General features: G+C 34.5%; 1 protein-coding gene and 1 pseudogene across 2 annotated transcripts; one reads left to right on the top strand and one right to left on the bottom strand.

The window, feature by feature from the left end:
- Nucleotides 1–1324: 1324 nt before the first annotated feature.
- On the top strand, nucleotides 1325–6828 carry LOC117165068 (survival motor neuron protein-like; annotated as a pseudogene). Its single transcript, XR_013061041.1, has 7 exons — nucleotides 1325–1426; nucleotides 3620–3700; nucleotides 5275–5457; nucleotides 5583–5697; nucleotides 6097–6394; nucleotides 6515–6585; nucleotides 6654–6828. The product of XR_013061041.1 is annotated as a survival motor neuron protein-like (transcript).
- On the bottom strand, nucleotides 2237–10153 carry LOC143304316 (katanin p60 ATPase-containing subunit A-like 2). Its single transcript, XM_076626775.1, has 11 exons — nucleotides 9950–10153; nucleotides 9553–9832; nucleotides 9208–9376; nucleotides 9037–9149; nucleotides 8624–8823; nucleotides 3905–8473; nucleotides 3761–3807; nucleotides 3440–3630; nucleotides 3234–3345; nucleotides 2834–3069; nucleotides 2237–2569 (listed from the first exon to the last, which is right to left on the bottom strand). Exons 1-6 carry the CDS (start codon nucleotides 10030–10032, stop codon nucleotides 8200–8202), a joined length of 1119 nt encoding a protein of 372 aa, XP_076482890.1. The 5' UTR covers nucleotides 10033–10153; the 3' UTR covers nucleotides 2237–2569; nucleotides 2834–3069; nucleotides 3234–3345; nucleotides 3440–3630; nucleotides 3761–3807; nucleotides 3905–8199.
- Nucleotides 10154–23326: the final 13173 nt, after the last annotated feature.

Here is a 23326-nt window from a genome sequence, read left to right as displayed (position 1 = left end):
CCTTATTATTATTAATGTTATGGAACCTCTAGTCCTAGGTTACTTTCGCTGCCACGAAAGGATAAGATTTTTTGACTAGTCGAATTTTTGACTATTACGTGTAATTCAAGTTTTCCTGTTGCGCATGCGCAGTAGAAAGAAAGTTAGCGGAACTCAAATCTCGAACTATAGAGAGTTGAAAAGTAGTAAAAGTAAAAAAGCACGAATAACATTTGTATTTGTGCTGGATTAAGTTTGATAATTGAAAATTGAGTTTGATGATAACATTTTTTTCGTATTCGCTTTGGTAAATATTAGTTTTATTTAAAATTGAACAAAGCATTTTATGTTTTTCAAATACGGTACATAATCGTAATATCGAATTTTGTAAACTGATAGTAAGAAACTCTATAATTCGAGACTGGAACTTTGATCAAGTTCACATTGAACGTAAACTGACTTAATTTTGTTATTTAAGCGTGTATACTATACGTGTTTGTTCCTTCTTCTCTTGTGCGCAGGCTATAGCTTAATTACTTCCAATAAACGCAGTTATATCGAATCAATGACCGATACAAATTTAGATATTAGGATTATTTAAACAAGAGATTAAAAACTAAAAAGTATTGTTTTTATACTGCATATGTACATGTGCAATATGAACGACAGTTTGTGTAATAATATGTACCCCTCTTCTTAGTTTACTTTTGTATATTTTGCGACATTTGATATTAATTTTATGAGGAACGTACTTACACTTTATCTTTGTAATTAAATGTGAAATGAAAGAAAAGAAATGACATGAGAAAAGGAAATTCGATGTATGAGTATATACGAATTGACGGAATTAAAATTTAACGCTATATTTAAATAGAAAACGTGAAATATCTTGTCATCTTAAAATAACTTGATCATTCCTATTCTTTTACATAAAAACACTTTTCGACTGTAACTTAAGAAAAATGTCTGCTAACGTGAAACGTGCCAGAAAAAATTAACAACTTCCATTAAATTGGCAAATTTCTCATTAATATCGTAAAACTCGTGTTTACAAAGATCAGATCAGTGTACATAATATACAAAACAAATGCAGAATATATAAATATAGCACATACGTTCTGAATTATATTCGAATTGTGCAGGGTAACCAAGTGAAAATATGTAAATTTCACGATGTGTAATGTACACTTTATCGAACTTGTAAGTAGTGTAGAAATAGAATATTTTACACGTAACAAAATATACAAACGACAATACACAAGTTAAATTATTTGTTAGATCCATGTATAACAAGCATAGTATAAAAGTGTTTTAGCTTTATGTACTGGTAATTATGAGAAATACCAACTTAATAGATGTATTTGGTATGTACCTAGTTAAGAAAACAATAAATTATTCTGAACAGATAAAGCGTTTAGTAGCTTGTGAAGTATGAATTTTCGAAAACGTAAGTATTTTATATCTAAGTAGTTAAGAAACGCGAGCAAGGGAAATCAAACAAAGGAACAAAGTCTTTTGTTTAAAAATATTTAATTTGTTGTTCTATTATCCGAAGTTAGAAGCGATAATGTACAAAATCTGAATAAATAAGATTCCTCAATATTATTGAATTTTAATTCTAGGGTAAAGTAATATATCCGCATATTTTATTTATATACAATATGTATAAATAATGATGTGATTTGACTAATTTTGTTGAAAGAATATTTGTACTTTTTACGTAAAGCTTCAGTCTTTTACAAACTTTCTTGTAATTAATAAACCAGTAAACACAATATTAATAAAATCTATTAAAATTATAAACCAACTCATAAGTTTTAATTTTAGTCCTTAAAGGTTGAAATATTTTGCCCCAATGTCGAGACATTTGTTTTAATCCAAAACATTACTATACTGAATCGATAATGTTGCATGTGCCACGAAAATGATGATAGTGTCAGATAACTTGTTGTGAAACGAAAAAGCATTGCATGTACATTTCTGTTGTTTTGTTGACCATGAGTTTGATGATCTTTTAAACTTGCCCACAGCTAAGAAATCAAACAGTATATCTAAACGAAATTAATTTCAAATTATTTTTTAGGTTCTAAGCTTTTATCTAATCTTTCAGAAGTTGCAAAATTTATTCCACAAGAGTCTTTTTTATCATAACCAAGTACACATCTTAAAACCATTTAAGTCTTCCTTAGTAATTTCTTCTTATCTTTAATAGTAACGAAAATAATTTAGATGAACGTTTTAAAATTGACACCCTGTATATTAAAAATAAAAGATATATTTTCTTCATAATTGGATAGGCTTTTTACAATGGCAATGTACAAATATCAAAATTGCAATTATACTATAACATATGTATATATATATAAGCTTCACATTTAAACACAAGATTCTTTATTATATTTTTTTAATACCAATATTTTAATAATTATAACAGGGGTTTTTTAACAAGAGATGTATAACATTGTATACAAATTTTCAAAAACCTATAGATAATTTCAGTTATGCTCTTGCATCATTAATTGTTGATGTAACTCTTACCTCAATTCCATCTAGTTCCTTAGACATTACTATTTGACAGCCTAGCCGTGACCTGAAATTAAATATTATATAACTGAATATGTCAATAAATATATTTATTGCTATACAAATTAATACTAATACACAATAAGATTTCTATTTATCCATTTGAAAATCAACATTGTAAATATGCTAATTCCAACATAGATTTGTAATGATTATAGGGTCATAAATAAAAAACTATGAAAATTTATTATAATTTCAGTTTCGTAGTATTCAGAGACAGCGATTTGAAATTCTACATTGAGATGCAGATTTCGAAATACCCAATACTAACCTGTTTTTACATAAATTTAAATAGAAAAATTCACTTTATAAAATATTAAAAGGTAATAGAATTAATAATGTGAATGATTTGATACTGATTATTATGAACTAACGTATCTGTTAATTCATATGCTCAATCCAACATGTCTAATTCTTCATCTGTTGGTTTGTCAGGAAGTGCATCATAAACTTCTTTCGAAAATATTAAATGGCACGTACTACAAGTTAATGTTCCTTCACAAGCACCTATATCAATTATATTTTAATATTACAACATACTTATATAATAAAGTATCAAAAGTTAAAAATAATAAGAATATTAAACTTGATAAAAATGAAAATTTTCAAATATTTTCTACCTCAAAATTATTTATTTTAAATTAAGTAAATTATGCTTCTTTAAAACATACCATATCCATCTAAATCAATTTCATTATTTACTACTATGCCTAATATAGTATCTCCAACTTTCCCTTTGCTTTGATTCTCTCTCCACTTGCTTTAACAAACGTTATATTTACTCTGAAAATAATATTTATGAAAGATAAAAATTATCTCAATATAATTATTTTCTTTATTTTTTGTGTTTCTTCAATTAATCTTCTCTTAATTATACCTTAATTATATGTATCACTTATGATAATAGAAATAATTTAAAAATAAGATATACTTGTCTTAATAATACATAAATAAAATTCGTATATCATATATTTATAACAGTGTTATATTTTTAGTTGTTCACTGTCAATGTTGTTCTTATTAATACTATTCTATTAATACTATGTTATTTTTCTAGATGTTGTACTCCTACAAAGAGAAAAATTTCTTAGACATTATTATTAGCATTATTATTTTGACACCAATTTTATATTGGAAGGTAAGTACTGAAATTCTATTAAAAAAAGAAGGAAAGCACAAGAAAATTTGTATCACTTACTCTTGTTTTTCTGAAAGTGGTTGCGTGGTCGATATTCCTCTTGTTGCCTGCAAAAAGGGCAACGTTGTGTTGCTTGTATATTTTGAATAATTTGATGCAATACCGAGAATTGATCTCGAAAATTTTTGTAATTGATTTACTAACGCCATTCCACTGTCATAAATATCATGAGTATGGGACACCCTGACCGAACACCAGATATTGCGGAAAATATCAATTGTAGATCAATTGTACTTTGTACAGAAACTTTCACGGCATTCTTCGGCTGCTATACTGGGACGTTCCTTTACTGTGATAGGTTATAAAACGATTCCTAACGCAAGTGACGTATCTCTACCGGACACGTGCTCTTCGGGCCACACGTTTTATGATACAAGACCAGCAAAATGATCAATGTGTAATTTTACATATCTTACATTTTTTCCAAATGAAATATTGTTTTTATTAAACGTTTAAAACCTCAGGCAACATTTATTTCATCTGATTTCAGTTTTACAAATATATATCTATAATACATATCTGTATAAATTACGGTCTGGTTATATCAAACAGGGACCGACACTCGCTAGGGAAAACTGCCCAAAAATTGAATCGTAAAAACCAATATGAAAGACAACAAATTTCTCGTTCTGCGGAACAAATAGAAATGAGCAGAGTATCTTTATCTTTATCTGAGACATTCAAAGCGTATCACGCATACGCTAAACCTGAAGAAAACTTTCTTGTCTTCCATGTTCATTTTTCCCTTTCCATTTCCGAACGGTTTCTTCTATATTTATTTATATGTTCGTGATTGATGCTATTGACAACATACAACTAAGGGGAAATACGAATAGTAATAGATAGATGTATAATTCATTATGCAATTTTATAGAATTAAATCTTATTTATCTTCAGATATAAAAACTATATTTACCAGCTGAAACACTAACGCATATGCAGTATAATATAATCTACTTAACAATCTCGTTTTAGTTATAATATGTGATTAATTCTTTTGCTATTTCGCTATAAACAGTTTTTTGTGCATACAATATTTTTTTATAGTATTCTAATATATTGTTAGATATTGTAAAGAAAGTAAAATACAGTTATTGAAGTCTGGGAACATTCAATGTTAACCTTGCTTCAAAAAATAATCTTTCGAATGAATGGGGAATAGATTTTTAGTATTATAGTTGGTATAATGTCATCATTGTTTACAATGTGTTAGAGTTAAAGAAATGAGACAAATTAATATTTCAGAAGCAAATTCAATATTTAAATGATGTTATTTTAAAATGGCAGATGATATGAATGTTCTTTTTATACGAGGAAATGGAAACGTATGTATGGTAATGGAAACGTAATGGTTTTAACATTATTTTAGTACAAGATCTTAGCATAATAGTAATTAACAGTATCCATTACCTTTTAGTCAATTTTTGAAAAATGACATATATGATAATTTGCAATAGTTTGATAATAAAATACTTGTATCAATATTAATAACATATAATTTGCTATCTCAAAAGGATACAGACACAGCCAATGATAATGTTTGGGATGATAGTGCATTAATAGAAGCATATGATAAAGCAATAAATTTAGCAAAAGAAGAAGTTATCAAGCGAATGGGAATGGATGTTGGAAATTCTCAACCGAAAGAAAACCTACAAAATCTTAAGCAGCCTAAACACGCAAGTAAATTACACAAGGTTGTGATTTTGATAGAATATTACAAATTTGATACAGAATATTATTAAATATATTGATTAAGAAGCAAATTATTTTATTTTGCTATTTACTTATATTTATTTGTATACACATCTTTTCTCTATAGAAATGGATCATAGGAGCACCTTGTCGTGCAATATACTCAGAGGATGGAGAAATTTATGAAGCTATAATATAAAAAATTTACGAAAACAATGGCACGTGTGTTGTAAAATTTGTAGGTAATACCTTTAGCATGATGGTTATGTCAATTAAGAAATGTACTAAAAATACATATATATATGAAGTAAAGGCTTTCGCATAGTCTATCACAGTGTCATTCAGCAGGTCCTTAACTGGGCAGGAGTACCTGTCAATGTCTATGGGGAGACCCATAGATGATATAGTGGAATATAGGGTCATGAACCATAAACATGCATGTTACTTATTGTTCATTATTAGCTGCTTGGAATATAATTCTCCTCATTAGACGAGTGATTATTACTACATATATCAAGGCAAACATTTATACATATACATTTATGCACGGGAAATTCTAATACATTGCCTGTAAGGACGGTAACTGAATGGCACTCAGTCATTCTATTAAATGACAAAAATTTCTTTTACTCTGTGTTTAGGCTATGGTAATACAGAGAAAGTCGAGTTGAGTTCTCTTTTAGAATCAGAAGGTTTGCAAAGTCAAATAGCACAACAAAAGAAAGCTTTGGAAGAGAAATTCAATGAAGAGAACGATGAGACTTGTGAGACTAATTTTTCTACAAATGTAAATTCGAAAAAATATAATGTAGAAAAAATGGATTGTGACTCTGAAGAAGCAAATGCGTATAAACATCGCTTCATACCGGGACCATCTTTCAATTCGATGACTGATATAATGCCACCTGCACCTCCTTTACCACCACAATTAATGGCCAAGTAAGTACAATTTAAAAATTCTAATGGAATGCTGAATACTTCTAATATTAATAAGTAATTTGGAATAAGTTTAACATTTTATTTGGAAAAAAAATACGAAATTTTAATAAAATGTACTAGATTACCAGATAATGATACAGACGCACTTTCAAGTATGTTGATGTCATGGTATATTAGTGGTTTTCACACAGGTAATTATTTCACATAAGTATTTTATTGTATATTAAATTTTCAATGGACTATGTTATTTCTTTTGTAGGTTATTATCATGGTTTGAAACAAGCAAGAAACAATCAAGAGAACAGGAAGAACTGTTGATTATATCAATTTTTTCAATAACAATATAACGATAATATAAGATATTAAAATAAGATATTATAATAAGATATAAGATAAATATAAGATATTAATATAAGATAATATAAAATATAAAACTCATTGTATTTATTTACTTCAATTATTTGAAATAAAGAACAGCTTTATTTTCATATAAGACTTTATTTTTTTAAAAATAATTACTAAGATAAGAAAAACTAAAAAACATATTTTTGATAAAATACACTCACATATATATGTCGGGTTATAATTAGGATTTAAGGCGCGTAATGATCCTTTGTTTGAATTAGCCATTGTTTTTCGAAACAGAGAATATATTTACGCGAATAAACAAGATTTTACAAAATATTATGAATAATGAGTTTAATAAATAATAAGATTAACAAACGATAAGTTTAACTAATAATTAGATTAAAGATTAATAAGTTTAACGAACAATAAGAGGAATGAATAATATGTCTTACGAATAATGAATTTAACGTATAATGAGATTAACGATTGATAGGTTTCACGAATAATGAATTTAATTAACGCTATTAACAATGTTCCGGGGTTCAAACGAATCCACCGTCAACGGGATAACTCTTTACTATGTGTAGAATAATTTTAAACACAAAATACAATTGCTGAGACACTCGGTAAATTGCTCGATGTATCACTTTCCAAGGCGATCACACGAATGAATATCTGATGAAAATCTTTTTCGCTATACGACTGCATTTGTTTGTTATATGCTCGCTGGAAACATCGAGAAGGTTCCAATCGTTGTTGCTAGGCAATTTCTGTCAAAAGTTTGTTGTATACTCTTTGGAAACATCGAGAAAGATTCAAACGCCGTTACTAGGCAGTTTCTGTCTGGAGATTGATTCCTAATACAACGTGTGTCCCATTATATCGACATCTCTAAAGTACAATTCTATGTGATTTCTAGGGAGAACAATACAACCGATCCACACCTTCGTCAGGCAAAACGTTTATCCCGTGACCGTGGCTACGTTCGGCGACCAGTTGTCACCTCGAACCCACTTTCGCTTTCACAAATATCAAACAATTACAAATGACAATTGCTTAATTACAGTTATGATAAAATCTAGGCTAAAGCATTAGAAGGCTTCCTCAAAATTGCAAAGGGAAGGCTCCGGTTTTCCTTTCATCTCCGACATATATAATACAAGGATATAATACAACCGAACATTTTAAACTTAGCCTATAGCGCGTGCGCGCACACACACGCACACACATGACACACATGACACACATGCGCGCACACCCATGCGCGCATACACACGCGCGCATACACACATGCACACACATGCGAATGATTTCTCGAACGATAATCCATTTATTTATATTTTTCAATATCTGTCCTTACGATTGCGTATTTATTTGTTCCACGTATCATATTTATCTATTTGCATAACTGTAGGTGACATTTTTTTAAACAATTTTGCTAATATTTCATAACTTTTTCATTCATATTTCAAAGTGGTAACAGGTGTTTCTTTCTTTTCAAGTCTCCTCCATATCGGGCTTATTTCTAGTAGCCACGCTTGCTTACAAAGCAATTTTATATCTGCACAAGAATATCTTTCAGTACATTTTACTATGTGGTTTACAATATCTGTATTTTCTAATAAGTGGTTGCTAAGGTACAATTTGAATATACCAAGTCGAGCAACTTCATTGGGTAATGATACGTATATTTGCTTTTCGAGACGCCTGAGTAAAGCTGCATCAATGCCCCTAATAACATATTTACAATAAATATTATCGTTCTATTATACTAATAATAATGAAGGAATACTTCAAACAACACAATAACATATTTGGAATTTGGAGAAATATTACGATATTTTCTACTTAGAAAACATTGAAATAACGTGATATACGTACCAAGGGGAATTAGTTGTAGCCAGAAGAACTACATTAGAATTCTCATTAGACGCTAATCCATCCAATCTAGAAAGAAGTTCTGATCTGAATCTCTTTGCAGGTTCAGACAATATACAGTCTCCTTTATTTGTGGCGATCCAGTCAATCTCGTCGATAAAAATAATTGTAGGCGAATGACTATAGGCAAGTTCAAATAAAACCTGTTCAGTTTAACAAATGTATTATTCATTAAATATTATATTCGAAATTCCTTAAATTCATTGCCTCATCACGAATATGATAACATTTCGTTTTCCAAACAACTATTCTATTTATATATAAATGACGAAAAATAAAATCAAATCTTTTTATACCTAGAATCTCTCCTTCATAGACAAAGGAACAAAGAAACTTACATAGACAAAGCAACTTACACGTATATACTTCTCGGAATCGCCTCTCCATTTGCTGACCAATGAGCTGGCAGTTATGTTAAAAAAGGTGCAATGGCATTCTGTCGCGACTGCCTTCGCTAACATCGTTTTCCCTGTTTTGTATATTTCTTGTAAACACGTACAGAAATGAAAAGAATGCGAGTATCTTACCTGTACCAGGTGGGCCGTACAGCAAAATACCTTTCCAGGGGGAAAACGGGCCATCAAAAAAGATAGGATACTCAAGGGGATACACAATGGCCTCCTTAACAGCGGTTTTACATTCTTCTAGGCCTATAACGTCATCCCAATGTACATTTAATTTGTTTACTATGATCTCCTGTGACGATACAAAGATAAAATGGCGTCTTCTCTATATTAAGTAAACGTTACGTAATTTGATATTTGAAGCGTTACTGAAATCACGTCATCGTCGATATACGTTGGACGGTTTATCGACGGGAATTTTATCGTTTAAAAGCTTTACGATACGTATATTAATCGAAAATAACTTACGCATGAGATGTCCTCAGCAATCTTTCGTAATTCCGGATTATCTGAATAAAGCTTTTCAATGCATTTCAATATCTTCGATTGCATGGATTGTTCCATTGGGACGTTAAATAGCTCTTCTGATGAACGTCCATCACTCTCATTGGGGAATAGTGACGTCACTGTCATTGCGAGATTAATATGATTCGTATTGTCATCAGTTATCTTCTGCTGTAGATTCGTCTCTTTCACAGGCTCACTTCTCGCTTCTTTACTAACAGATTTGGCTTTTGTCTCAATACTTCTACAAACACTGGATCATATTGTAATACGATACGTTGAATACGATACGTTGAATACGATACGTTGAATACGATACGTTGAATACCGTTTAATATCGTTAAATAATTTAAATTCTTACGTTTTGCTTGCATTTGTCACTTCCCTCGTCATTTCCCTTCCAGTTATTTTCTTACACAATATGGGATATTTTTGAAATTTCATCTTGTAATAATTTTCATACTCTGCAACGATAATTTCCAAATCGATGTTGTCGCAGACCCGATGTTCGGGAGATAGACGAGCTTCCCGGAATAATACATCGCTAATGTCTATATACCTAAAGAAATGTAGTTTTTAATTAATTATAGTTTTTAACCGATTAAAAATATTTTTCGCAATGACTGAACACTATAAGATAACCATCAAACAACTGTTTTATCTCTAGGTAAGACAGGCAAAAGAATGTATTTACTATATAAATCCTCGAAGATAATTTCTTGTCTTCTGCTCTTTAATTTCCAATTTTTAGATGGATAAGAATAATTTGAATTTATATTTCATATATTTGTTTATAACTAGTTAATCTACATTATCGATTGAGTTATTCTTAACTACTGAATTACCGATGTCGAATTTTCAAATTTGGTTTCGCCTTCTCTTTCCACGATGTCCACTGATTTCTATTTCGATTGGTCACTGACACTATTCAAGAGAATTGGAACTAGGAATATATTTTAATTATAATATACTCACCCATTGTGTTCCAAATAATCACATACAAGGTATAATATGTTCCGATGACGTTCCGAAATACGACTCTCCTCCTAATATAATTATTTTTTCATTACAATAATAAGTTTTTTCATGTAATTTTTTGTTACATTTGCGAATTCAACGAGTTACACATGATTTTTCATGAAACACGAACGTTAAAAATATTTGATACAGCCTAATTATAAAAATTGTTAGAAGCAAAAGTCATAGATACTATGTGCGAGTATCGCATGAAACGAACAGCTATTAAGAGAACTGCAGCAATATTACAAATCAAATAACAAAACACACTCGTCTGTGACGTGGAAATTCTAAAATCTAAAATCTAGAATATTCCTTACCTTTTTTCGCAGATTATAAAATATCTTATTCATACTACCTTGCATCGATAAATCACCGTTCATAGTGACACTTTCAAATCGCCTATCGTTTCTCAATGGATACGAGAATTTCCGTTTATTACTTTAAAAACAACCCGTCCATTACGTTTCTCTTAAAAAATTCTTTCAACTCCGTTGAAAACCGAGCATCAAACAAGAGACAAACGATTTGTTGCCATGGAAATGTTTGGTTCACACATAAGCAACGCACAAATATAATGATAGAATAGCTGAGTGTGTGTACTGTATAGTAAGATGGATGCAACGTGGAAATAGAAAGAGAACACCATGTATAGATACTTCCTGTTCTTGTTTAATCAGGCATGCACACTAGTGGACACTGACGCTGCTCGTATACCCCTGTTACATATTTCCTGTACAAGTGCGCGTCATTAGACAAGGACGGAACATCCTCTCTCTACTTCTCTATCGCGTTTTTAGTTCGCTCACGCGCTCTGTACTTATATCTATTACATTTCCACCATAAGCAGCGGCCGTGCAGTGACTTACAAAAGTTCCGAACGGTTCCATCCTGGGCGGACGGTTAATTGCGTTCGGTACTTCGAGGCAGGAAGGTGAGTACAGAATCGCTCCTCTTAGTACTCTTATTAGAAGTGTTATCATCGAATATAAGTTTTTTCAATAAATTCTTATCGTTTTACAATCTTTCTAGAATACAATGACGTCAGCAATCGATCATTTTCGCGAATTTATTGTAAATTAATTGGGGGAATATCTGGAGTTCTTTATCGGTTTCGACTGTAAAATCAGCAACTATTCGAATTTTTCATTCATAATTGTGACGTTTTCGACTCTTCCGTTGCCAAGACCCTCTTGAGAGATTTTTGGCACGTTCCATCACCCTTGTTAAACGAGTGCACATTGGTGGATATATTGATTTTAAAAACCAATACGTGAACGAGGTTTATTATCTCACTGGGACAAAGAAATCCGTTTTATTCGCGAATTTTCCGTGTTTCTTCTTAATTTTCGTGAGTGTCTGGCGCGGAGCATTATTTGAATGAACTTTTCATCGTTCAGATTATATTTCGTTTAAAAAGATTGAAATTGATGTCGAGAAGAAATGAAACAAGGTGCTCGGGCATTCCATCGTTTCCCGGGGAAAGAGAAATATGAAAAAAACGGTCGTTCTTCCTTCTGCCATTTTCGTCCATTACCAAAATGGTATGACCCAAATGTCCCGGGTCGTGAATCAATCAAGCGAATTTTGAATAATTTTTGAATAATATCCAGTTAATAATTTGTGAAACAAATTAATTTCATTTTATCGTTGGAAACAAATTAGTTGGATTTTTCTTTCTTTAGCAGTTTTCGCCGGAGTTGACCTGACGTGCTACTTCAGTTTCCATCTTCGCTTCTCGAAACTTCCAACGTCCTTGGTGTTGGAGTCTCCTTGCCCAGGTGAGTACATAGCTTCTAGATACTCGTCGCTGTTCATCCTTACGAGCCTCTCGAGCTTTAGTTGTCAATTGTTATCGTTAAAGGAAGAGAAGCTCGCGACAGATGTTATCGAACAAATCGTTTGTTCTCGAAAAGTTCGAACTTGTTCGTTGCGTTTGAATATATATGGACGGACGCCATTTTTCATGACATCTTCATGATTTGTCATGTCGTGAGTATAGCTTCTGACTACCATATGTTTGTGATTTATGTGAAATTTGACCACTATACCGTGATAGAAAAATATTTCCAATGAATTATAAATATTTTACATTGTGAATTATAAACATTTGTTAGAAATTATATCGTACTTGAGGTGAAAATGAACCATATATCTGCTTATGGAATACGAGGTAGTAAATCATTCGAAACATAATAACGATTAATTAAGTACATATACAATAACGTTTACGAATGAATATTGCGAATTATTGTATGGCTTTAATGCGGTATTTAATGTTTTGATTGCGGTCTTTGAAATGGTATCATAGGTGCTGATATAATATCGCGCGAAAAAGGAAAGACCAGTGGTTAATATTGCATGTGCACCAGTGCGTTGCGCTCGTCGGGGGTGGTTTTGACGCCGGTGCCGAGGAGAGACGCAGAACGTGTTCGATCGACCCGCGAACGTAGCCCGTGCTCATACTGCGACAGAGTTCGTTTCAGTTAGGCTCAGTCGCTGTTTGTCCGTCGACAGCGTATAGTCGCGTCGGCCTACGATTCCTTTTTTCTTCTTGTTTCTTGCGAACTCTCTCGCAACAGCCGTTCTATACGTACGCCGCCAGTATATCGCGTGATCATCGTTCCCGTTGCTTCCCTTACCCTCTCACGTCCTTCGAAGAAGACCTCCCTTTGGTTTTTCCTTGTTTGGAGGGAATTCATCGCTCGGACACATGGACTGCGAAGCACGAGGGTTGATCGAGGTATCAGCGTGATGTACTTTTCAGGTTTCATATTTCCTCTATGATACTTTCTAAGGAGAATTTGGAAGATATACATTTTTAGGAAATAAAGGTTTTTATGGAGTCATCGATAGGTTAGAATTTAATTAACTCTCTTATAACAGGTATTCCAATTTTTTAATATATAAATTTAGTTTCCTCTATGGTGTTAGAGAACATAATGCGGGCATTTTATGATATAACGAATATATTCGTATATATTTTAGTTTATTCATTCGTCAAATTTCCCTAGTAGGCCGGCCTGCAGCTCACATGCAGCACTTAGTAAAAATTTGTTTTGTTAGAGGTTGGCCATTCTTCTTGCTATAAAAATATCGTGAAGTCATATCATATGATAAAGCACCTTCTGAAAGCTAGATGCTCGATAACGAGCCTAATGATTCTCGGTAGTTTGTAATGTCAAGCTTTGAATTGACGAGATCGCTCTGCTGTCAAACCGCCGTCCAGCGGCGACCACATTCTTTAACCACGTTCAAGGGGTATATCACGCTACAGAAACCATCAAAGGGTTTGCAAGTTAGTTGCCTTTTAGAAGTGGGGCAGTTGGTTGTTACATGTAATCCGTAGTTGCTGGCTGTTCTCCTTAGTCGCCATACATCATAGAGACGACAGTTATAGTCGCCAGTTGTCCTTGCTAATGGTTGCTTGTTGTCGCTAGTTAGTTCTCGTTATCGTTATGTATTCCATCAATCACGCGAAATTTAACGTATGGGAATTTATTCTTCTTTATTCTTTCTGTAGGGAGATTTTTTAAGACGAGGAAAATATAGAATATTTTAAGACGAGGGTAAGGTTTGAATTTAAGTAACTGTTTTATGATACAACAAAGTGGAAAGACGATTTAATTTTATAAAGTTTAAGGTAATTTTTTAAAAAACTTCGAATTTAAAAGATTCAAATAGATATCTTAAACGTAATTAAACCCTCCATATCGTAAGAAATTAAATGAAACTGCGCAACAAAGTTAATACATTTAATGTATTATTTTAAACATTTATTTAAAAACATTTATTTAAAATTAAAGTGTAGGCGTCGACGCGCGCGCGCCATTCGAAGCATTTGTCAGTTCGTTACATCTGCGGTAAAAGTTGTAACTACGAAGAAGCTTAACATATGGTGCGTCTCAAGACGACAGTAAAAAGTATTAAGAGATTTTTCGAGATTTTTTCTTTTAAGTTTCCAAGTACTTTTTCTATTTAACTTCTTTTTTTTGCATTTTCTAACAATATTCGATAAATAGAGACGAAATATGACAGTTCTTAGTTCCGGGATTTATTGGTTCGAAAGTTACTTCAAAAGTGTTTCTGGAGTTCGTGCGGTTAATACTTTTAAACTACTGAGTACGACTTATTCCGTATGGCTGGACAAATCTTTGTTGATACTGTAAGCGTAACTGGTCCGGATATTGTCTTGTGGAGATAGAAAAATACACGAAGTATTGATTGAACTACATATTTTTTTAATTCTTTTTTAATTCTTTTAGTTCTTCATATATTGATAATAAAACGATATTCCGCTACTTTGAGCACAATATAGTAATGTTTAAATAAATAATAAAATTGACGTATTTCGTCTTCATGCGTCGATAAGAAAATGCAAAAAAAGTTAAAGAAAGATGATGCGCAGACGCGAAGTTTAGTCAGCAATAATATTTAAAACCTCTAAAATATATTGTACACATTTATTTGCAAATAAGCTCAATGAAATTGAACTGTAACTGTGTTTCCAATAATGTCTTCCGTGTATTGCTCGCCATTATGTCGGATTAACAGCTCTAAGTGATCGACCTTAATCACTAAATGGCGGCCGTGATTCAGTGGTATAGCTTTACATATGACGGACATCGCAGGCGCTTGTAAGACGTCCATTGTGAAACGTTTCCAATAGCACCGTTTATGTGATGGTGAAATCTGAATATATATGTCGGATCACGATTCGAATTTTGGGCGCGCGACGACTCTTCATGTGGACTAGCCATCGTTTCACAAAGCCGAGATTTTATTTACACGTATATACAGGTCTATCACTAAGCTTAACAAATAATAAGTACAACTAATAATAAGTCTAACAAACACTAAGCCTAATGAATAATACGATCTACGAATAATTAAATTAAATAATACTATTAGCAATGTTTGAGTTCAAACGAATCCACGGTCACCGGGATAACTCCTTACTAAGCGAAACTAACTTAGACGCAAATGCGATCGTCGAAAATGCTCGATGTATCACTCTCCAAGGCAATCGCAAGAATGCCAGCCTCGTGGAGATTTTTCTCCCTGTACGATTGCATTTTGTTTTCTATACCCGTTTGGAAGCATCGAGAAGGTTCCAAACGCCGTTGCTAGGCACACTCGTTGGAAGCATCGAGAAAGTTCCAAACGCCGTTGCTAGGCAGTTTCTGCCTGGAGTTTTGATTACTAAATACAATGTATGTCCCATTGCATCGGCACCTCCGAGGCAACATCACACGTGGCTCGGCCCGCTCTCGAGGCCGCATGCCGCCACAACCACATTTCTCGGAAAACACATACAACCACTCCAGACCTCCGTTAGATAAAACATCCATCCCGTGACCGTGGCTACGTTCAGCGACCGATTGTCACCTCGAACCCAATCTCGCTTATTACAAATCTTAAGCAATTACAACTATAATAAAATCTAGGCTAAGGTACTAGAGGATGTTCCCAAAATTTCCAAGGAAGGGCTTCGGCTTTCCTTTCATCTCCGACATATATTTGACTATATATATTAACTATATATTTTCCCTAGGAACAGTAAGATTTTAACGATACAACTTTATCAAGAGATCTTAATGTCATAAACGGTATCGAAACTTCGTAATTAATACTGTTAAGGAAGAAAATATTGGTAATCTCCTCTAACGACGAGCGCTTGATATTCACAATTAGAACTCGATATCTTAGCTTCTTATAATATCCTAATAAAATGTTATTTATCGATTACAATTGTCCTGTCGTATTTTCTTGTGTTTGCTTTATAAATGTGAACTTTATTCAAAAAGAGTTCATCGATATAACGGTATTGAAGAGAACTACTCGAGAAACTATATCTAGCCCTTGGATGGAGGGATTGCTTGCTTCTTACAATCGAATAATTGGAGTGTAACTAGAAACACGAACGGTAGTTTAGCAATGGAGAAGAACTTTAGAACGACAGCAATTTTCTTCTTGTTTCTTTGAGAAAGGCACCGTTCATTTTATGTTTGACGAGAATGGGGTTGTTGGACGAATTTGATTAAAAAGGAAAGATCTTTAACAAATCTATATTTTTGATTTAATTTTTTGAAAATGCAATTTTGCATATACCTATGTGCAATTATATACTATAATCGCAGGCGTTTCTTTAAAATGATGTACCATTGAAACAAGGCAAAATATCGTCGAATTCTTCTAGATTCAATTTCTCAAAAGAATGGCTCTATTGATTAACCAAACATAGTTCCCATAAGCAAGCATATACGTACTTCTCAGAAAAGATAGTTATATCTAGATCAATATTACTCCCCACAGTGACCTATATGTCAAAGAAAAAAAAGACACATCAAGTATTAAATCATACTACTATTACGTCCACTATCTCTACAACTCCTCTACTCTTGGAAAAGTCTATCTTATTCAAACGTAACGTAACTCAAATTAAATCTTTTCCATCATCATAAATACGAAACATTTATAAAATTATCATCTTCGATTGTTTACTCAACATCTAGCTAACAAAATCTTCTCCATCGCCGTACCCCTTAATCCTGACCGCGAACAATTAACGTATGAATAGTTAATTTATTAAAATTTAAACGACCATTTTACGCTACTTGTACTCGAATGATTTTAGGATCTTGCTGTATCTCTTGCACAGTGTTATACTGACAGGCGAGAAACATAGAAACGTAACTTCCGATCCATTGATTTACCCTAAACAGACGATGATAGGTTATACGGTGGACGCAATACAGAAGCGTTTCCGATGCAATTCGAAGGTGCGTTGTTACAATGGAGTTCAACGATCCATAATGACTATTTCCCCGCCAGCTACAGCCTGTAATAACGGAATAGCCAATAAAGTATATCCTGTCGATTTAATCGTTACCCCCACGGTGCACCGCGCGCACGGAGATCGGATCGGTGATTTTCACGTGATGTTTCGCAAATCGTGAGGCGCTCGCGTGATTCGCGCGTTTTAAGCGTTCCCGCTCTTCCCGTCCGATAGAAAGAGAAAGGGAACAGGGGGTGGAAGGAAGAGGGAAGATACGTGATGCGGGTTCAACCTGCCGCGGGAACCTTTAAAGAAGGTCGGTGCAACGGGAGAGATGTAATTTTAATAAATTGGAGAACAAGTCATTGTAAAAGATGGATGTTCAGATGTTGGAGATGCAGCAGATTTACGACTCGCTGGAATTAAGTTAGTTAAGGTGTTGAAAACCTAACGTCTTTTCAAAGGCGTTTACCGCGTTTCTTTTCAAATCAAAATACATACACACGATACGTACAATGTATGCGCCTAAAGTTTTAAAGTTAATTTCTATTCAAGGAATGGACTGTTTTATTATAGGTTTAGGAAATTGAAAAGAAGCAATTGCTTGTTTCTAAGAAAGAATCGCGAGAAGTACAGTTAGAAACTGTATTGTGAATCACTTTTCCTGGTTTCCGTAACGAGGAAGTGAAAAAAAAAACGCAGATAAGTCAGCTTTTACCGCAGCTAAATGGGAGATACGCAGGTACGAGTCGTTACAGTTTTGTCGTTGCAACGATTCCCGCTGCGTAATTTGATAATGAACAGTTGAAAAATAGCAGCGTTGTGTCCGTACTCTTTAATATCCCATTATATGGAAGTTAACGACCGGAAAATACACCGCTCGACTACTTGAAGGAAGTAGCTCATGAGCAAGTCTTTTGTATCCTCGCAATGGTATAATTCCTGTAACGTCTCGTTCTCGGAGGATTTATTTCGTTGATTTGTACTTGTTTATTGCTTTTGTGTTTTCATGAATGGAGCATGTTGCATGCGAATCGTAATATGGTTTTAATGGCGTTTCGACTTCAATGATATCAGCGGCTGATTGCGCTTCCCGTAAGAAGCTTCCAATCATTATGTATTTTAGGAACAACAAATAAGGATATTTAGAGAACGAATTAATTATTCAATTGTTCGCGCAAGAAATACTCAGTACCTGTCTCTTTTTCGAAAGTTATAAATGCTGTTTTCAAAGAGTTCCTTAGCTCACCATAAACCAGATAAGAATCTTTGGTTCCATCTAGAAAAAGAAACCTTCAGATCAAACCGAAAGGGGTTCGGATTATATTTTCTAATCGTATTTGTATATTTCTTTTTACGGTCAGCTTGTCATCCACGTACAATCGAACAGAGAGTCCATTAATTATTTCCCTTCGACTTGTTTCAGGGGGAGCATCTCGGAAGCCATGCCGGCTGACGAGTTCGCTGGAAATCGAAACAGAAGCAAACCAAGACTGCAACCACCTTAACGAACCGCTATTATCACTGGCAAGGTCATCGGGCAGACCGGATCTAATCATGCTCACGCCGACCATGCTTCCTGTGCACTCGTTCCTCTTTCTTAACGACGTCAACCAGAAGATCGGGTGGTAAAAAATTCGAAATCGAGTTGATTGAAAATCTCAAGGAATATTAAAAAAAAAAAAAATACGAATAAACAATTTGATATAGAAATCATCCATTTTGGGCAAAGAAAAGAAACAATCAGAAAAAGGAATAACCACAGAAGCTCTGAATTTCATTGCTTCCTAATGGTACTTCCTTGGATATTTTTACATTCTGGAGGCGTGAACGAACTCTGAAAAACAGAAACGACTTCTATCGGATGATCGAAAGAACTACCTGGACACTGAGTATAATTATTCACACGTGCGGATGCCATTTCCGGCATGTTTCTCCATGAAGAAGGTCAGCTTCAGTTTTTGCCACTTGTAGATAGAAGTTGAAGTGGCGGACGTCTTAACGAGGTTGCTAGAATGTCAAAGAAATAGATGAGGGAAATATTATGAAGATATATTTATGAATATCTAATTGAGCATTTAATTAAGAACTTAATCGAAAGACCAAAAAAAGTATTTCTTGAGACCAAGTACATATCTAAGTATAATAGTCTTTTGTACTTACTGTTTAGTAAGAGGACTCGAGTAAAACGATTACTCGTTAAAAGGAACAATAGAATAATCATGCCTCCGCAGACGGTGGTCTCTGCTTTCATGCCTCATCGCGGAGAATCTCAGCGAAAAAAGTGTCCCGAGGCGTGAGCTGAAAGGTGGCTATGTAGGCTGCCTAGTGAATGCCGTCGCCATGGTGGAGCTGGCGTGTAGCAACTCCCTAAGTCCAGGAACCTAATCCCGCGTCAGAAAGACAAAATTCGCTACGGAGAAAAGTAAACAAAAATATATATATAGGAAAGAAGAGACAAAGATTAAAGGTCGTTAAGAATTAAAGGTAATTTAATGATAAAAGGGAGAAAGAATTGTGTAAAAATTCTACTGGGAAAGAAAAGAAAGAAGAAACCTTCAACGAGAAAGACGTGCTCAGAAGCGAGTCCCGCGTAGCGCCATGTAGAGGAGCAGGAAGAAGCGCAGTCTTCCTCAGGCATTCCAGCGTCGAGTAATGCTGAAGCATATCCTGACGGGGCAACCGTCGTCAGCGGGCTCCAGGCACCAGCACAATGACTACCAGGCGAGCTCGGGCTCGTTGCACGGCGGCCACCACCACCACCATCATTCTGGTCACCAACAGGATCAACAGCAACACCATCATTACAACCAAAACAGCAACGTTCGTGGAACGACAGGGGGGAGCCAAGGACGGGGAGTCGACGTTTACGACTCGGTGGTCCATCAAAGAGCCAACGTGCATCAGGCTGCCACCACGCCATCTTCCACTCACAGACACCCTTTGAATCATTCTCAGTTGAGCGTGAACAATCTTTCTCAACGATTGAATCACTCGCACACTCTTAATCTGTCCACGTTGTCCACGTCGAAGCATTCTGTGAACAGCGTCAGTCCTGTTGCCGGTGGGAATAACAATAACAATAATAATAATCTGTCGACTACATTGGGGGTGATATCCCCGGCGCCGTTGCACCAGGACAGCAGACCTAAAGCGAATGGAGGCTTTGATATCTCGAGACTGTCCAGATTACCCAGTCAGGCGACACCTTCGCCTGCACCTGCTCTTCAGGGTACGACTACCGGGGGACAGTTAACCGGTCCTGGTTCCACGGCGTACCCCTTGAACGCTTCCTGGTCGTCGTCAAGTCTGAAATAATTAATAAACAAAAGGCATCGGAAAATGTAGAAAATAAATTTGCCAAAGAAGAAAAAAGAGGTGTTAAACAAAAATCAATTTCAGATAGTGAAAACGAAACAACTGATAAGTTCGTCAACGAAGGGAAGTTCTTTTAACGAACACAGCTAGTGATAGCGATAGGTATAAATCTGTAGAAAATGATAATGCAGTAACGGGTGTAATAATAGCAACTGATGAAGCGAAACATAGAGGCAGACCTAGGAGATCGGATAAAGTCGAAGTTAAAGAAGATGAAAATACAAGTGTAAATTCCGACCAATTGCGGGGAGACGTAACCGCGAGGAGAGACGTCAACGGGGGTCGTAAATCCCCGTTACGATTATAACAATCGACACCACGAATTGATCGATCCCCTGATTTCCGTTGAGATAATAGGGGTGATTGAGTTTGTATAACACTGTGATTCACTGAATTATAAATTATATATTTCCAACACTTAGATTACACTGACGTAGAGAAATAAATAGTTAACAACTTGTCGCACGAAGATGTGATAGATATGTACGCTAGAGCAGGGCTCTTATAATGGAAATTAATGTATTAATGGACTTAGCACTATAATATATTTAGGAGAGAAGATGTATGTTCGACAACACCGAGAACCGACAAAAGATTTTCGTGAAGTATGCGACTCTCGCGCTATGTGTAGACTGCCGCGTTAGGCGTTAGTTTTTAGACTGACTGTCGCTCTTTTTCTAATACAGAAGAACAGTTCGGTGTGGGTGTGCCCCTGTGCCTAAAGAACGCGGATTCGTTGTTCCCACTTTCGTTAGGAAAAGTGAGGGTAACGAACCGCGGTGTCGATGGTCATGACCTGCACTACTGCTCGAAGGGATGAGTAGGAAGTCTCCTACCATCGTGGTGGATAGATGACTGTGTGCGTGAGGAAAACATAGCTTGTTTTATTAGAGGGCTATTCGGATTTTCCTAATGGGTGCATACCCGCTTTCTCCGTGTTTTAAGTACGCCTAATAAACCCAAGGACCTCTCTAAAAACCGACTGTGTTTCGAGAATATTTTTAAGCTTTAGAAATTCTTCAAGACAAACGGATTGAAGACACATGGCGAAACAATACAGGGAAGTGAAAGTTATGGTGGGTCCTTAGGTTTATTGAGGGTCGAAGTGACGTTACGCAGGCCGGTTGTTGTCCGGTCGCGCGGGCTGGCGCGGGCTGGCGTGCAGATGTTTTAGGCGGCGTAACAACAAGGAAGATCCTAGAAAATGAGAAGGGTGGATTAGAAGAACGAAGAAAACTCGAAGAAGATACAGAGACAGAAGTCAATTCAAAAGGTATATTAAATAATAAGTGCGATTTACTTGATACCGAAAGAGCTATTGAAATTAATGATACGGTTCAAGATATTAAATTCACTGAAGGTAGAAGCCGCACTCAAAATGATATGGAAGATGTAGTAGAAGTTTCACAAGAATTATCTAATAAAAGTAAGTTATCAGAAATAAGGATTGCACTTAACAAAATTGAATATACAAAAACTATTTTACGGAATAAAAAGAATTCATTAGAAAGAGAAAGAGGAGTAAGGGAAAAGAAGAAAATGTACAGACAGAAATTATTTCAAAAAATATATCAGATGATAAATGTGATTTGCTTTAGAAAAAAAAAAAAAATATTATCCACAAACTACATTAGGAATTTATCTATTTTAGTGGGGACAAAGAGAAAGGATAGAGGAGTTGATCAATAGAGTGTGGATTTTGAAGCGTTTATGAAAAACTTACAATTTTAATAAAATATTCAATGTGAAGTCTCTGTTATAATATTCAGATAGATAGATGAAAAAAAACTGAATTTGCATAATTACTCATGGCTTATTGATCAATCATGCGACTCGTTCAGAGGTAACTCGAGTTGTAAAGGCGACAATTTATTAAAAATGGTATATCTGACGTACGATGCATTTGCTCATGTTAAACTATTTAAATAAGTATAAAAATCACGCGAAAAAAAAATCTACTGAAAATAATGTTGAACTAGTTAATAATAATAAATCATATAGTGAAACACAAACCTTAAATCAAGATTTTAAGTTCAAAAAAAAAAAGAAGAAAGAAGTTGATAAAATGACAGCAACATGTAGCAGCAGGCGAGAGAAAATAAGCCAAATTTCTAAAAGAAGAAACGATGCTCAAGAACTCGGAATTTCTCGAGTGGATATGCTAAACAACGAATTTAATGAACAGTTGAAAGAACGTGAAACAGCAATAGAAGACTTACATCAAATGTTAAAGCACCAATCGGAAATTCATAAAGTTACCTTAAATGAAGCAAGTTTGAAAATAGGAGAACTGCAGAGTGCAGTGTATCAATGTGCACTAAAAATGCAAGCGACGTGACGATTACTTTTAGAACACCACAAGCACCACGAAAACACAATCAAGACCAAACAAGATCAAGTTCAAAAGTGAAGTTACGTGAGCTTATTACTGCTAACGACCAAAAATTGAATTACGATCCCGAGCATCAACTCGCTGATCTTCAAGTAGAATGTTCCGACAAAGACAGGACGACACAAGAGTTCGAGAAGCACATAGAGGACATGAAGGAGGAAGTGCAAAAATTA

This window comes from Bombus vancouverensis, unplaced genomic scaffold, assembly GCF_051014615.1.
Source record: "Bombus vancouverensis nearcticus unplaced genomic scaffold, iyBomVanc1_principal scaffold0030, whole genome shotgun sequence".
NCBI classification, from domain to species: domain Eukaryota; kingdom Metazoa; phylum Arthropoda; class Insecta; order Hymenoptera; family Apidae; genus Bombus; species Bombus vancouverensis.
Note: the sequence above shows the minus strand (reverse complement) of the source record. Positions and strands in the feature narration are given on the sequence as shown.